The 16991-nt window shown below is 40.3% G+C and overlaps 1 protein-coding gene across 5 annotated transcripts in view; it reads right to left on the reverse strand.

The window, feature by feature from the left end:
* CHD9 (chromodomain helicase DNA binding protein 9) overlaps positions 1 to 16991 on the reverse strand; it is a 99364-nt gene that overhangs the window by 53141 nt on the left and 29232 nt on the right. For 3 of the 5 annotated variants that reach the window (XM_075434211.1, XM_075434209.1, XM_075434210.1), the window contains exon 5: positions 3349 to 3683. In XM_075434211.1, the coding sequence (XP_075290326.1) occupies positions 3349 to 3683 (335 nt within the window). Of the gene's footprint in view, positions 1 to 3348; positions 3684 to 4348; positions 4389 to 4886; positions 5036 to 16991 lie in introns of those variants that run through there. The other 2 variants (XM_075434213.1, XM_075434212.1) reach the window with 2 other exon arrangements.

Raw genomic sequence — 16991 nt, forward strand, 5'->3', positions numbered from 1 at the left:
TTCACCAATGCTTATAGCACAGAAACTTTACTATCCAGTTCTAGACCATCTGACTAAAATTAACAGGCATTATTCCTTTGACTTCCACAGGTCAGAGGATTAAAAACCTTAATCCCCACCTTCAAAAAGAAACTACAGCCTGCCTGGAAAGCAACTGCTAGTAATTTATAACCAGCAATGATCAATCAGGAAGAATCATGCTGTAATTTTTTCTGTACATGTAGATCTCAGAGGAATCACTAAGGAAAATGTAAACAGTTAACATGAAGTCCCCAAAGACAAACCAATTATGTTTAATTAGCAAGAAAAAAAAAAAGACTGTTTAAAAATCATCCTGTCCCCTAAATCAAGACACAGTAGCTAAAACTCATCTTGATCCTAGATGAGGGCTACTGACTTTCAGTGAAAGCTGTATTGTGTTAAATTCAAAAGCACACTTTTTTTTTTTCCTCTTACTGACGACTCCCAGGCAATTTTACCAAGGTCTGTTCAGCAACTAGTGTTCCGGCTCCAGCTCTGCCAGATCAGCGACACAAAGGGTATCATTTTCATAGCTGGACAACTGTGTAACTGCAAATCCTCCTCAAGAGCAATACAGGATATGCTACACAGACAGGATCCTTGTCAGATCCCAGCAAAGTTTATGATCACAGTCTAAATAAGGGTTTGCTGTTTGAGTGCTAGACTACAGAAGGTACAACTGTGCTCATACTGGATGGGCTATGTTTGACGCCAGCAAAGATGTGAAAGATCAGATTAAAATCATACTCCAAACACTTCTCAAAAGAAAAAAAAACCAAAACAAACAACAACACATTTGTCAGTAGTTTCTGCTCTTTCAGCTCTATACCAGCCTGCATACCCAACAGGAGTCACCTGAAACATGAGTGACTTGAGATCTTCTCAAACACATGTAACTCCACACCACCTCCTGCACCAGTCCGGCTCTCAGAATCTGAACTGAATTGGCATACTGAACAGTTACTGCAAGTTAAATGTGTTTGCTACAGAAAACACTGAATGAAAAGATAGATACTCATGTGGGGCAGACTAAGAATTTAAGATAGGAAGAAATCCTTAGAAGAGTTTTTCAGCCTCCTAAACCCCTTATTAGTTATTGGATTTAATTTTATTCTCCTCTAAATAAAACAGATTTTATTAACCACACAATTATTTTAACCACCTTTGAAAAGACAAGTATATAGCCATTCTATAGTAAATCTTTTTCTTATGTAAGATCAATAGTTACATTTGCATAGAAAACAGAGTCTGGTAAGATTATTCTTAAAAAAAAAAAAAATCAAGGTCTTCTTGCTATTACTGCTCTTCAAAACCACTGTAGTCTATTCTTTGCTAAACAGTTAAGATTTTATGTATTTATATAAATAATACAAAATAGTGCTAGCAGAACATAACACACGAAACTGTTTGGATACATAAATGAAGTATGTGGATAGCTCAAAGCATTTGATTTACTGCTGTCCATCAAAATACACAGAAATTCTGCAGAAAACTAACACATGGCTCTAGCAGACTCTCTTCACCGCTTTTTAACAGGATCAGACTCCTATGTATCCCACATAGTTAAAGCAGTACCTAGCAGCGTGATTAAGTTAACAGAGGACTACTGGGGCATTTGTTGATTAAACTGGTAAATAACGCGGACGCAAACCTTCACAGCTCAATGCAGAAATATGGAAAGTTGATCATACTTAATTAAACAGGAATCTCTCTACATGCTTTTGCATACTTTGGATCAAGCACAAACATCACAGTTAAAAACACAGTTTGAGAAATGTCTATTTCTCAACCGGCACTGTCTCATGAAATCTTGAAAACCGATCTTAACTGTGTGCACAGCTAAGCGTTTCACGAAGACAGAAAACAATGCAGAAGTTTAAGTCGAAAGTAACAGTTTATTTCACTACTCCAATTAAAACTAGTAAAAATATTATGGGAACTATGTAGTATATCACAACGATGATATTTTGGCAGGTTTTGTTAATTATCCAAAAAAATGAACAAAAAGCACACTTGGGGCAATCCACAGAAAGCTTCAGGAAACAGACACCAGCTGAACAACAGTGTGTACGTCTTGTGATTAGACAGACACACAAGATGTCTGTTACAGAAGGTGAGCAAATTCAAAAACATGAAAGCGAAATCAGCTTTGGAAGTACACATCCAAAATCCCACTTCAAACAAGATGCAGAAAAAAGGAAAGGCAAGCACACCATATAGTGCGCTAAGGAGTAGTATGAGCAGCATTCACATGTCAATGCATAACCAGAAGCTAAAGAAACTAAGACTACGAAAGTTTAGGTGAAGAATCACATAGAGTTCAGTGCAGTAACCTTTATACTATAGGGCAACTTCTCAAGGAAGTTGTTTCCTTCGAACATGTAAGAACAGCACTGATCTCTAGGAAAAAAAATAAAATTGCAGAGAAATGAGCTGATTAAAAGAACATTCATTTCTGCTCCATATACATGAGAGTATACATATGTATATGAGACATTTAAATTCAGAGAGATATGCCAGTTAATATTTCCGTTACTGCAAAAAGAGCATGGATTTGAAAAATAAAAATCAGACTGTAGCTAAGATTTCCATTTTAAGTACTGACTGACATACTTAACATTGGAAACTAGACACTGTCCTTTGCAAGTACACAGGAGAACTTGGTTAGCTCGAGTCTGAGGACGTGTCACCTACTGAATCCCTTGGAGCGTTCTGACACCTAACGTCTTTCAAAAGCTCCTTACCCCAAGGCATCCACCCAGCTTGACCCAGCTGAGTCTGCAAAATTTTTAAGAGGGCAGATTGAACTGATATGACTCAAGACTACAAATTGCTTAGAACACAAGTTTTCCACTGCACTTTTACTTTTTACACGAGATATCTGTAAGAATATTCACTTGCTAACAAGTTCATCAAGCTTCCAGTTTCTCCCTACGCAGTTTATCACACACACTGTATTGAAGATACATGGCCAAATTGATAAAGACAGCATTTCTAATATGAGAGAAACTTAAGTTGGAGTCGGAACTGATTACAGCACTAGATGAAAAGATACTCTGGTCTTGTCTACGCTTCAAAGTAAGTACAGAATATTTTAGGATATGAATTTAAAGTAACTCCTTTCAAAAGGACACTCCTACAATGATTTTATCTGAAGAGAAAACAGAGCATTCTTGTTCCTGAATAAGAGTCTCCACACATGGACTTAATCAAGAAGAATTTTGTGTAGGCAGCAGAGGAGAACATTTTATTATCAGTAAGCAGTTTTCACTTCAATCAAGGATTTACAGTCTGAAAAGAAGTATGAAGACATTTTAATCTACTTACCCAATTTTTGTTTTCTCTTTAATTTTGGATGCGGAAGCAGTTTTTGGCTTTTTGCTCTCCTTGTCCTTTGGTTTGGTTTTAACTTTTCTACCCTTCTTTTCCTCTTTTCCTTCAGCTGAAACACTGGGGAAGTTTTCAGGACTCATTACTCGTGGAATGTTTCTCTCTCCTCTCTCTTTTGCTTTTGCAATTGCTTCAGATATTATGCGATTTGCCTTCTCTTGTTTACTTTCTGAGTCTGCTTTTTTCCTCTGCTTCTTTTCAGACATTGCCCTCACCTGGGCATTCTGCAACTTAGTATATGATCCTGAACCATCAGTCCTCTTGGAAGGGGGCTGTAAAATACAAGACAAAGTAAATAAAATAATGTTATTTTAAGAACATACACACTTCTTGAAAGAAAAAGTGCAAATGGTTTTGATCTGGATGTGCATTTAAAAAAAAATTAAAATGGCAGGACTCATGAAGACACAAAAAAGAAGGAATTCTCTTTGTACCACAGAATGGCGTGGGTTTCTGAGTAATTACACTAATTACGAGTTTTAAACAGTCAATCCATACATTGAAAGATCAGTTAAAAAAAAAAAAAGAAAAAACATCTTTCTAAAATTCTGTCAGCCTTGTTTCCACCTGGTTAGTTAGAGACACCAGTCCTTCACCTTTCAAGCATTCCCATACATTTGGCACACACCCCCAACACCTCCAGGAAAGGTTCTTCTCATAAAATCTGAGAAAGCAAAGAACTCCAAGGTAACAGCATCAGTATTTCACCTCTAGTAAGACACCAGCACCACAGCTCCCTTACAGCAGAGGAAAGAGCTATGAGACTAACACGGCGCTGAACAGAACAGGCGCTACGAGAAAACCCAGATCAAAAAAAAAGACAAAAGATAAAACCAAAACTAAAATTACACAGCTCTGTACTTGTAAGAAGAGCAGAAAGCAGTATCTCTTTTCCCTAGATGAGCATACGGTCAGCGCCTCAGTCAGAGGACGTCACCTGGTTTTATTTTCGGGGTTTTAACGGCCGTTTCACCGACGCAGAGCTGTTTACAGCAGGAGCGCGACAGTCAGATCATCAGGCTCCCTTCCACCAGGCCAGAAGACATGTTTCTGCCTTCTCCTCCCCCTTCCCCTCCGAGGAATGGGAAGAATTTCCTCCTCCCGCAGCCGAACCCGGCGGTGCCCGCGGCGGCGCCCGCACCCGCACGGCCGCCCCTGTCCGCCGCACGGCGCCGAGCCCCCGGCCGTGCCCAACGCCGCCGCCGGGCCCGCCGCCGCTCGCCCCGCCGGCCCCGGCCCCGGCCCCCCCGGCGGCGGCTCCCCGGCGGGCGGAGGGCTCGCCATCGCCCGCCGGCCCCGCGCCCGCCTGCTGCCACCGACCGCCTGCACCCGAGAGAACAGCAACAAGCTCAAGATGGCGATGCGGCGCGGCTCCCGCCGCCGCCGCAGCCAGTAATAAGGAAGGTTATTCAATCCCATTAGCCTTTTAGCCCGAAGAACCCCTCCTCCTCCCACTCACTCGGGCTTCCACTCACCCTTCCTCTCGGCCTCTTCGCCGAAGACATCGCTGGCGTCAGACAAAGGCTTTTTCTTCCCGCACCGCCGGCAGCGCTCAGGAGACGAGCATTGGGAGCGGACTGCCAGCCGGCCTGTTCAGCGGGCCGCAGCCGCGACGCGCGCAGCCCTCCGCACACGCACACTGCGAGTTACCCCCATCCTCCTGCCGGGGGGGGGGACGCGCCCGCCGCTCGGCCAGCCCAGGTAGGGCCGGGGCCGCCGCCCGCCCCCCCGAGCGGCTTCCCGCAGCAGCTGCGAGCAGGAGGCCAGATTCCAACAAAGCCCCGAAAGGAACGAACGCAGGAGGCATCAAAACGCATCAGCGCGACTGTCGGAGCCGCCGCTCAGCGCCCGGGCTCCTTCCGCGGCGGCGGCGGGCCAGCAGATGGTGCTGCCGGGTGCGCTCCGCTCGCCGCCCGCCTTAACCGCCGCCGGGCCGCGCCGGCCCCTGCCCCGCCGCCTCGCCTCACCCCGGGCGGGAGCCAACCCACGGCAGCTTTGCGGTCCCCGCTGCCCCGCCGCAGCGGGGCCGGGGGGCACGGCCCACAGGGAAACCCGAGCCCCCGGCCTCGGGCAGGCTGAGCTCTCCCGTGTGCTGGCGACCGGCCCGCCTGCTCCCTGCGGAGCGCGGCAGAGCTCCTCCGCGGGGACCATCGGGCCGAGCCCCGCTTCACTCCGCGGGCGGCTTCAGCTGCCGCCTCACCACGTCGCACAGCTTACCACATACGTATTGTCAACGTATCAAATAAAACAAAAAATAAGATGTGATCAAGTTTTTTTGAAAAGTTCCTAAAAAAAGAGCTGCTCTTGACAGCATAGCTCCATTCTAGCAAGACTCTTCGTTCTTCTTTAATGGGCTTCTGAGAATAAAGGAAGATCAGGATTTGCTTTCTGTTTTGCTTAATATATATTTATACTTTTGTGATATGTACGTGTTTTTCCACAGAGAATTTCAAATATTGCGAAGATTTTGAGATTGTTAAGATTAGGCCTTAACCAGAATTTCACTTCTATTTAACGTTCATCTCAAAATGAAGTTCATTGTCCATCGAAAATACTAGTGGGTACCAAGACATTAAATGGACTATTTTCTTAACAATACCACTTAAATTAAAAGATATTCTGTAAATATGCAGCTTAATCACATGGACAATTATTAAATTTTAATTTAAATTCTGAGAACTCTAGCCAAGATGCTTCTACCTTATAGTTGCAGTTCCTATAACAAACTGCAGTGGTTTATCTTTTAGGGTTATTATTTCATAACTTAGTAAAAACGCTAAATAACGTACCGTTTTGCACGTTGATATCAGTTAAAATATTCCTAATGTACTCTTAGTATAATTTCAGCCCTAAGCCAAATGCTCCTGAAGCCAGTCCAGTTAACAGGATTTTTTAAAAAGAAACTGGTACCTTCTTGACCATTCCTGGGCCAGAAATAAACAAACAAGAACTGGCTAATAAGTAAGTGGGCAATATAGAAATGGTGGATTATTCCTAATTCTTTTGCAATCATCTTCCTAGATAAGCTATTACTTCTAAAACAAAGTTTTTTACGCGACATCTCCTCAGAGCTCAAAGCTGCTGCGCAAGTTACTCCTCAACAACTTTTACCACTTTTTCTACTGTAGAATTGTTAGTATGCTGGATGAGGCTACCATATGTTTTAACTCCTCAGGCTGACACTCTGCTTCTTGCTCTACACTATTGCTTCTGTTTAGGTCTCCTGCGCAGCACAAACAGTAATCTATTTGTTACAAAACCAAGGATGTTTGGGTTTTGGGGGCTTTTTGTGTGGTTTGTTTTTTCTAATTTTGCTACGCCATTTCTAACCATATGGAAATGACATTCACGAAGATGCAGGAAGGTACCAGCCAGCCATTCTAAGCTAAATAAAGCTGTAATGAAACCTTCATCAAGGAAGTCACCATTGTCACAAAAACCAAAACTGCAAAGCAACAGAAGTATTTTGAGATTAGAACCACCAGAAACATGCTTGCATTACCCAGGCCAGTATCTGTGTGTACTTAGCAACTAAAGCAACAAAAATAACCTAATTCAGGAGAGGTCTTTTATTCTGACAATCATTTCACGCTTCCAAAAAACGCATGGCTATAAATAGTTACACCTTTATAAATCCCTATGCACAGCAAAAACAATTTCAAAAGCTACACAGCATCTACAATAAAAAGGACAAAGCACTTTGCCAAGCCAAAAATACCCCTCCCCCTTACTGAGAAGGGATGCAGATCAAACATCCTAAAGGAGCATATCCTTTTGCCAATGGCTTACAAATCTATTCTGTCTATCAGCATTAAGCAAGATGTTCTTAACTGACAAACGTATAGGAGAAGGTGGAAGGGAAGACCCTGAGGCAGCCACCTATTTAAAAAACAAAGATTTTATTTGGAAAAGCACGCTTTTACTTTTCATGGCTGCAAAGATAACCATCCATATTCAACTGAACATAAACCAACGCAATGTGGTCTTGAGTCCGCGCCGAGAGCGCTCCAGGCTATCTGCTGCCGCTAACAGCTTTGCAGCGCAGGAGCTGGGTGCGATGAACAAGCTTCCCGTCAGTTCCCCGCTGCTCCCCACTACCCTCTGGGCAGCAGGGGAATTGGCAGCAGTCACGTCAAATTTACACTGCTGCTGCCTGTAAAAGCCATTAATAGCAGCAGGTACAGGCCGTACTGCTGTTCACATGGCAGAGCTGGCCGTAAAAAGTACTCAGGGTGGAACAGGTAAGACAACAGCACAACAGCTGCGGGCTTCCCCACACCGGCCCTGATTCACAGCAGCCACGGAAACATTGTCTCTCCAGCAGTATTTTAGAGAGTCACGCATTCCTGATTTAATGATATGAAGCACCTTTTTTTTAATACTGTTTTTCACTTGTGGATGTACTCACCCAAACACTAGCTACCAATAAGAACTCCACTGTGACCTTAACTAGTTCAACAATAGAAAGCTAAGGTTTGCATTTGCGATGCCTTGAATGATGCTTCTACTGGTATTAGAACACACCTGCAGGAAGATGCACATACTACGCACCATACGCCTCAAGAGCATAACAAGTTCTTGCTAGTCTACCAAGTCCTTAGGAAAATCAAGATGACCTTGACATCAACTGCATTGAAAGTAGCTAAAATTAGCCACCTGGAAACCTGATCTTCATGCATTACCACATCATCTTTGTCCATGTTTATTGCTAAACAAGGAATCCCTTTGTGCATGTCATCACCAAGGTAGTATCCAGATCACAAGCATAAAACAAATAAAAGAATCACATAACTAATGATAATCAATAGTTTGGGGTCTTGTCCAAATTAGTTTCTCATTTTTCCACACTATAATCACACCAAAGATTGAAAACTGCAGTTGCTTTTAAGCTGCTACAATGAAAAATCTTAAAGGAATCTCCATTCATCGTTTCATTTATAAAATTGTACTTAGGAATGCAACTTTGAAAAAAAAAAAAAAAACACCAAAAACCAAACATGAACTCAATTCCGAGTACTACAATGGAATTCAGAAGTCACTGAACTTCTTTCTCTCGAATAGTCTGAATAACTCTTCTAGTGATTTTTTTAATGGCACTTTTATAATCAAAAAGTGTATCTATTAAAAAAAAAATACGAGCTCACACGCTTGACAGAGTCCATCTGTAGAAGATTGCTTGCAATATGGATGTGCATCACCCCACACGCACGCAGAAAGGAGTCTTCTTTGCTGAACGGCAATCCCAGCAAAAGAAGTGGTTTTCTTTAGATGACCTACTACAATAAGATTTCCTTAGTTAACCAAGCTACTTCTGCACAATTGATGGGAAGTTTACCTAAACAGGGTTTATTTTCTCCAGAAAAGTGCCTTCCCTTCCCCCATCCCCTTCAGAGTTCCTTCTGGATCGCTTTTTATTTTCTTGTTCAACAGTTGCCCCACACCATCTGTTGGGATTGCTCTACAAAGCCAAGAGAGCTGGCAAATGAAGATCCATGAGGTTCTATAATTTTTCCGGTCTCTCTGGTGCATATATGGAACTATTAAGAGAGCCAATGAAGCATTCCAAATTGTGGTTCTTCCAATAAGCTGATAACACTCTTCCTTCTTTTTCTTGCTTATCACCATGGCTAATGAATGTCTCAGTGTTTAAGGGATAGACAATCTCAAGACACACAAATGTGAAACCTAACTCAAATTAAAATAGACATGTTACAGATAGATTAAAAAAAAAGGAAAAAGATGCAGGGGAAAACCCCTACCTTTTCTGTCTTCCATATTTGTTATCTCATGTTGATAAATGAATGGCTAACAACTACAGCAATGTGGCTGGGCAACAGTTTTCATCTGTGTAACAGTCACTTCAGAAGGTAAATTTGGTTACTGTGATTTGTATCTCACCACGCATTTAACACCAGGCTTATGACCCAATTTTAAGTTTACATCAAAATGAACACATTCATATAAAAGCCAGCAACCTTAAGCTAGTCATGTTTCCAAGATGAAACAAGCACCTGCTTTGCACGTCACATACTCTCTACGTAGCGTGCTGTTGCTCATCTAAATGCCACAGAACCCAGTAACACATACCACTAAGCATGTTTCACCTCTTCTATAGCTAAGATACCATAGTTGTGATTAGTAGCAGCTTCTTAACCAGTAAGCTCCTGATTTACCGTATCATTCACTGGGAGAGAATCAAGCCACTGTCCAATGTAACCAGATGCTGCTGACCTGGGCATGCTGCAAAGGCAGCATCGGGTACCAGAGAGCGAGTCTACAACACACATAAGCTTCCATTTGGAAGATTTTGTCTGAAGACAGTTATTTGGGGCTCAGTGCTAAATACAGTTAGGTTGTTTCTCGGAATACTTAATAGTAGTATAAAAACTGTGTGCAACTTTCACTGGAATTCTTCAAGGAGATACTACGTAATGGGGGGTTTTAAATTGCCAGGAAATGAAAGAAATTGAGAACTTCATCCTGCTTGCTCTGCCAAGCTACAGCACTGGATGCGTGTCAGTTTTGAGCGGCCTGGTGTCCCACGCCTATCACACGCCCACTTCTCTTCAGTTCTAGTCCATAATGGTGAACAGAGCTATTTTGAAAAATGGCATACAACACCAACAAAGCCTATTGCCTCAGCAGAATTTCTCAGGTGCTGTTTTTCACATGCAGAACTAGTAACACTGAGTACTTGTATTGATCTAAGCCCAAGGCAGCGCCTATCTTCTGTTCTGGTCCCCACTAGAAATACTGCTATACTTCACATTAGAAAACTGAGGGCTCTGATACATGAAAAAAATGTAATGACCACATGCAAGTCAACTGGCATTGTGGATGCACAACAGATTTGAATTAGTAGGCTCAGACCAACTTCAGAGTCAAGCCATACTTCTACAGATTTTCTGAAGCCTTTAATACCTATTCTAAGAGTCAAAATGTTTTAGCAAAAAAGCTCCACTACTGTTTCTTTCTTGCACTCTTGACCAATCTTACCTGACAATTTTCACTATTATTTGACTCCTTAAAAAATAAGTTGACTGTACTCAGTAGTCTATAAAAGGAAAGTCAGGTTTCCTTTCACTGTTTGAAACAAGTCCTGTGCAAGTATCTGGAAATAAATGTGAGATACTTTGCCAAATACTTATGGGCAAGAAAATAACAGAGATCTTTCTGATATGACTAGTTCAAACCCCCCCAGATAAAGCCCTACCAATATACTGACCTACTAAAATGTCATAGCAAACACATTCTTAGAAGGTACAGGTAAGAGTTAGCTTCTTCTGGAATACACCCCTGTTTTTACAATAAGAAAACTTCTATATAACAGGTAAAGCCAGATAGCTTCTGCAGCTGTGAGGAGGGGAATGCTGCAAAGCAGTGAAAGAGAACAGCTCTCCCCCAATTTTTTTTTACGACCTTTCAAAGTCCAGAAAAATATAACATTAAATGAAACTGAACTAATGTCTAGCCTTGAGTCACTTAACAAATGTTGGTTAAAGTAATCTCTCACACAAGTAAGTGGTGCTTCAAGAATCTGCTGAGTAACAACACTGAAGAATATCAAAGTTATTTTTGTTCTTTTCTGTAGGAAACTTTGCATTCCCTCACAAGATTAAATTCAGTTTATTTTTGCAGTATATTTCAAATCCCAAGTAAGGGGACTCCCTGAACAGATATTAAATGTAAATATAAAGTGCAGTGAGGGATGCTAAAAACAATGTTTACTGTACTTAAAGATGTAAGTTTTTCTTTAAACCATACTACTGAAACACGTCTTTTTTCAAACGCCTATCTGAAAGGAGGAAAACTTCTCTTAAACTCATGGTGCCCCTTCAAAAAAATAATACAATACAAAGATACTTTATTTCCTAACTTTAAGATTGATAATGGAAAAACAAAACCATCTCGCAAAATGGAAGCAAACAACAGGAAATCTCTAAATGACTTTTGGCTGGAGTAAGTTTGTGTTTTGTTCTCCCTCTCCCCAAGGTAAGTCCTAGTTTCAGACATTTTCCTGGGGTTATTTTTTGCGGCTTTGGAAAAAAGAGAAACAATATATAAGTATTTGTTATAAAAGTGCAAGAACAAGCACCATCAAAAAAATTCACACACACATAAAAAACACGCAGTAACAAAACGTACCAAGTACAAGCTTACTGTGGGCAAGATTTTCTAGTCCTCTTGCTACTATCTGCTGAATTTTTAAAAAGCAGATGTAGCAGCAATATGAATAAAAAGGGCAGACAAATGCCAGTATCGGTATTTTGAACCACATTATCACTCTTCAGTTCTCTACAGAGCTCTGAACGGTAAAGCAGCAAAAAGAGTTCCACAGACCCCAGGGGACTTTTAACTCTATCTAAACCATTCCTATGCCAACTAAAACCCATGCCAGTCTAGCAAATTTAAAATAGCAGTGCAAAGTAGTAGCCCATATCCCCCGTCAGTAGGATGCTTCATCACTGGACACATAAGACATCTTCATGCAGTTATCGTATTCAAGATTGACTTACCTAAGGACACCGTGACATGGAGCTAAGTTTGTTCACTACAACTTCAAACCTCACTGGCTGTCCCAAGCAAACACATTATTAATACCTTCACCTGACTGACCTCATTCCTAAGTTGCTTGATCTAAAACAAAATAGTAAGATACTCTAAATGCCCCCCTAAGCCCCTAAATGACTGAACAGTTGTCCCTCAAAGCAAGGAACACTTCTGTCCCTTATTACGAAGCCAGTCTTTGATAATCATACATTCTTGGACTAAAGACTCCCAAAAAAGATTCAGCTTTAAAACATTCAGCTAGGTTGTTTCTCAGCTCTCAGGTTACACTTACACATGCACATTGAACTACAAGTGACAGCTGTTCCATTTTTATGCAGCTTGTTTTTAAAAAAAGACAAGACTATATAACCATGCCATACAAGTTTGTGCATTTACGCTCGCAAGCTCCTAGTAATTGCTGACCCATTGATGAAATTTAGTCGAATTAGAAGAACATGAATCTCAGAGATATCCACACCACTTACATGAAGCAGACAGACAGGTAGAGAATAGATAACTTACTGAGGGAAATAAAACGTGAGCTCCATCCTTCTTGGACCTCTGAGCATCCATGTAAGACATTACAATTCGTGTAATCACAAGCAGTAAAATCCAACCCTCTGACACTGCATATCCTACCCAGTCTTTCTTTTCTCCTTGCTTCCATGTAGATTTTCACTGACAAAAGAAAACCTGAACAGAAGTTCTGCTAAAGCAACACCAAACAGGCCTTCCTGTTACCTGTCTCCCCTTGCCCCTTTCCTGATGGCATCCAAATGCAGCAAAACTAAAGAATCGGGGAAATGCTACAGGGACCTCCGTTTCTTCAGAAGATGTTTTGACTAAGTGGCTAAAACAACAGTCTTTATCCCCTCCTGTTTTGTCGTTCTTGTTTCAAATTGACGCTCAGTAATACCTAGCATTGCCTTCTAAACGTCTCTTTCTTCCCTTCCCATCTGTGCATCTGAGCCTCTTGAATGTGCACCTACTGACGGGATTCCCACGGCAAATGACTGCATTATATAGATTAAGAAATGACTAAATAAATACTTTTAAAAGGCAAATGCTGTGAAGTGTACTTGTCCATTTATGACAATATTTAAACTGTTGTTCCTTCACTGAAGTATTTATTTGTCTACACATAATATCATTCTCTAGTGTTAAATTTATACATTGAAAAGGAACATTTAAATTAAAACGCATTTGTTGTGAAGTTCTGAGAAAATTGTGTCTTCCCAGAAATGCAGGGTTTATTACTATTCCCTCTTCAAAAAAGTGTTTAATATAGGAAATTTAAGATTTAGAATAATATATCCTAGAAAGATTCCACTTACTGTACCTCCATTCTGATTACTCAAGTCTATTTCAATTCTCTATGCATAATAAAAACAAAACAAACAAAAAGACTGCTGTAGTAGTTTGTATTTCTAACCATCAATTTCAGAAACTGCTGCTTGATTTCTACACTTTTTTTTTTTCTTTTGATATACTAAAGTGCCTGTCCTGAAAGCAAGATAAATTCAAAAGTTTGGTTGTTTGAAGTCAGTAAGACAACTCACTTGCTCAGGTTTAAATGCAGAAACAAGTCTTGCAATATGATGGTTGAAGTAAAGCTTCTGAAATGTAATCTTTCTTACTAACGCAAAGGAAGTTAGTCTCTAACAGGAAAGATTCCTTCAGAAACTGCCTTTCTGGAAAGGAACAAGATCTATAACAACACAGCAGCTCAGTTTAAGGCCTTATGAGTCACAAAATGAAGTTAAGCATTAGCACTTTCCCAAAACTGCAAGCATGATCAAAAAGCAAAACAAGGGGCTAAATAAAATCCAAGCTTGTATTTGCTTCAAAATACAGAACATTGGAATTCTGTGATCAGAGTGCTAAGAAATAGAAATTCAAATCTGTAACAAAAAAAGTCAAAAAACTCCCACCTGAAATGAAATACACTCCATCTAAAAAATAAGGCAAAATAACGAAATGTCGCACAAAGAATATATTGAACTTATAAAGTTTCCCTTTTCACCACAACTTTTATTGCTGTTTTCTTAAAATATGTATTTTTAATAACAGCTCAAACAAACTCTCACTAATCCACTGGAACTCTGTTGCTAACTTCAGCTTAGTACCCAAATATTATCAAGTGAAACTGCATCAAGCAGATGCAGAGTAGGAGTTCAATAATCTAAATTACAAGCACACCAGCTATGAAAGCAACATACCCAACCTGTATATACAACATAACAGCAATACTGACCCAAAGCATCCAACTGCTGTTGTCAGCCAGCTAGCAAAGTAACGGTATCTATGTCAATGACCTGATACCAAAATAAACACAGCCTGCAGCGCACACTGTGAAACAAATACTATGAAAACTAAATACACAATTGTGTTTGACCATTACAGCTATATGCACTTGAAAGCATACCATATCTTTCATTTGCACATCTAAAATTACCTCATATTAAAAACTGGAAAAAGGGAAGGGGTTAGAAAGAGGTGCACAAACTCCATCTAAATAAATTAAAATTTTAAAAGCTACATTTTTCCTACATTACCAGAAAGTCACACTCAGGAAAACCTAAAAAGCGGCAGAAGCAAGCACGCAGCTTTTTCACCTGCCACTGTAAGCTCTGGTTTGAGCTCACTGAGAAATATCAAGATACAGCACATCCTTTTCAACATGGTAGACGCAAACAGAAGATTCTAAATAAAGGTTTTATTTTAGAAGCCGCATGAAGCTTTAGCTCGTAAATAGCAGCTGCAATTTCGACTTTACTTTCAAGGAAAAAAGAACATTTGAGTAACCTGTACATGCTATACGAACTAGAAGGCATGAAATTGAATGCGTTGAGATAGTTTTTATCCAGCCTCTTCACTACACACCCAACTGAACTAACATGGGCACTAATCAGATTTACAGTCTGCAGCAAATTTCCATATTACTTTAAAAGTATTCAGGCTTCAGCTGTTTTCAAGTAGTCTTAAATCAACTAATTTTGTTTACCTTTAGACAGAAATTATGATTTATACAAGATGACAAAATCCTTAAATATGCTGGTTTTATTGTAAAACAACACAGAATTGGCAGCAAAAGTGTGCAGAACAGCAAAGTTACAAGAAAATCCCAAATTAAACTAAATAAAGAGCTTTCCTCTTTCCATTTTCCCATGTTGCTACCTGCTCACTCATGTGCCACCAAGAGAATAATTTTCTCATGTACTTCGTTACCACCCAGCGAGGAAGACCGGGAGACAAAAGCCCACCCAGACTACCTCCAAAAAGAACACCACACAAGGAGCTTTTTATTCACCTTAATCCAAACACCCAAGCTCAGCTCCAGCACGCCTATGCCAAGCACGCTAAGTAAGAAACCAGCAAGGCATACATCTCTTGCTTAGCAAGAAAAGGCAACAGGGCCTTAATTGTAGCTGGTTCTTGTCAAAGCATAATTTCAGTTAACATGCTCCTTCTACACTTCTCATGGGAGTGGCCTTCTAAGAAAACATTTTTATAATCAAAACCAAAACCCCTTTCATCCTTATGAAGCTTACTACTGCCACTACTTCCTTACACCCTCCCCCTCAAAAACTCCCCACTTCTTTTTGTCCCAGAGTCAGCAGTCACTGAAGTCGTGAAGGGCTGTAAACGGCAGCGCCATTCATCGTCTATTTTTTGTACTTTTCTGCTAGTTAAAGGAGTCACTTCACCTACTGCAGTGCTGAAAGCCAAGAGCAAGTAGGCAAGAGCTATGCCGAACTAGCATGAACCTGCCCACCTTTTGTCTCAACGCGTCACTCTTGCAATTACCTACAGAAAGCAAAGCTGTGCTAGGTGAGAGAAACAACCACAGATTAAACAAATCACAACGACGATTCTCTTCCGCAACATGTTTTAACAGCGAAATTCACCAAATTCTGCTCAAATTTTGTAGTACATTGAATGCAATGGTAAAATAAAATTCACTTACAAGTTAACTGAAGCAACTTATCCACAGCATGAAGGCTCCTGGAACAACATACTGCAACTCATCACTGCCTTGGTCAGTACCAGGAAATGATTCTATCATAATACTAGCAGCTTCCTTTCTACATTTTTTTAGTTTTTAAAAACCCTGTGCATTTTCACTGCTCGTTCACGGCAGAACAACAAACTACTGTGAAAGATGACAGATGTGGAAAAAAGATATGATCTGATTCTATATTACTAGGGGAATACTGATCATGAACTATCTTTAAATCAAAACAGTTTGCATATTCAGAAAAGTTAGCATGTAAGATCTCTATTTACAATAATTTTATTCACTAGAAGCAGCCAAGTTTAAACGTTTACTCAATCTCTGAATGTGGCTTTTGTTGTAGTATTCCTCAATACATAACAGATTAACCAAACTGTTTTCCATGTTTGTAACTCCACTGAGACAAAAAAAATCAGCTCTTTACATATATTAAAAAATATTGACAGAAATTGGGAATAGTAATTTATTTTTAAAATCAACAGCTAGTGAGTCACTAATACATTTAAAACGAGTACTGACTGCACAGCGTATTTCCATGTAAATTAAAGGGGGGGGCATACTTCTTCCACTTCAATTCAAACCGACTTCAATATTTTTGTGTCAGCTCCAATGAACTACTTTAACAGCTTTCTGTGCCAGAATCTCCAATATAAGAGAGTACTTTAGCATATATGGAAGCCTAATGAAACAATATTCCTCTTGAATATAGTTTTCTCAATTAAATATTCCTGAACAAAATCGTCCCCCTGAAATCAAGAGGAAAACTAGATGCCTACACAAAAGGAATTAATCAAAAAGAGACCACAGATTGAAAATAGAGGTCACAAGACAGAGGATACTACTGGGGATCAACAGGATTCAATTTCAGGCAAAGGAAAAAATCAAACCACTTCTCCCTAGAAGTCTCCTAAAAAAAATCCAGAGAAAGAACATAGCATCCAAGAGCTTTACAGGGATTGACCATTAAAAAACCAGAACAAAACAAAACAGCAGGGAGCATGAACTTTTGGTAGGG

Source organism: Opisthocomus hoazin, chromosome 12, assembly GCF_030867145.1.
Source record: "Opisthocomus hoazin isolate bOpiHoa1 chromosome 12, bOpiHoa1.hap1, whole genome shotgun sequence".
In the NCBI taxonomy this organism is placed as follows: domain Eukaryota; kingdom Metazoa; phylum Chordata; class Aves; order Opisthocomiformes; family Opisthocomidae; genus Opisthocomus; species Opisthocomus hoazin.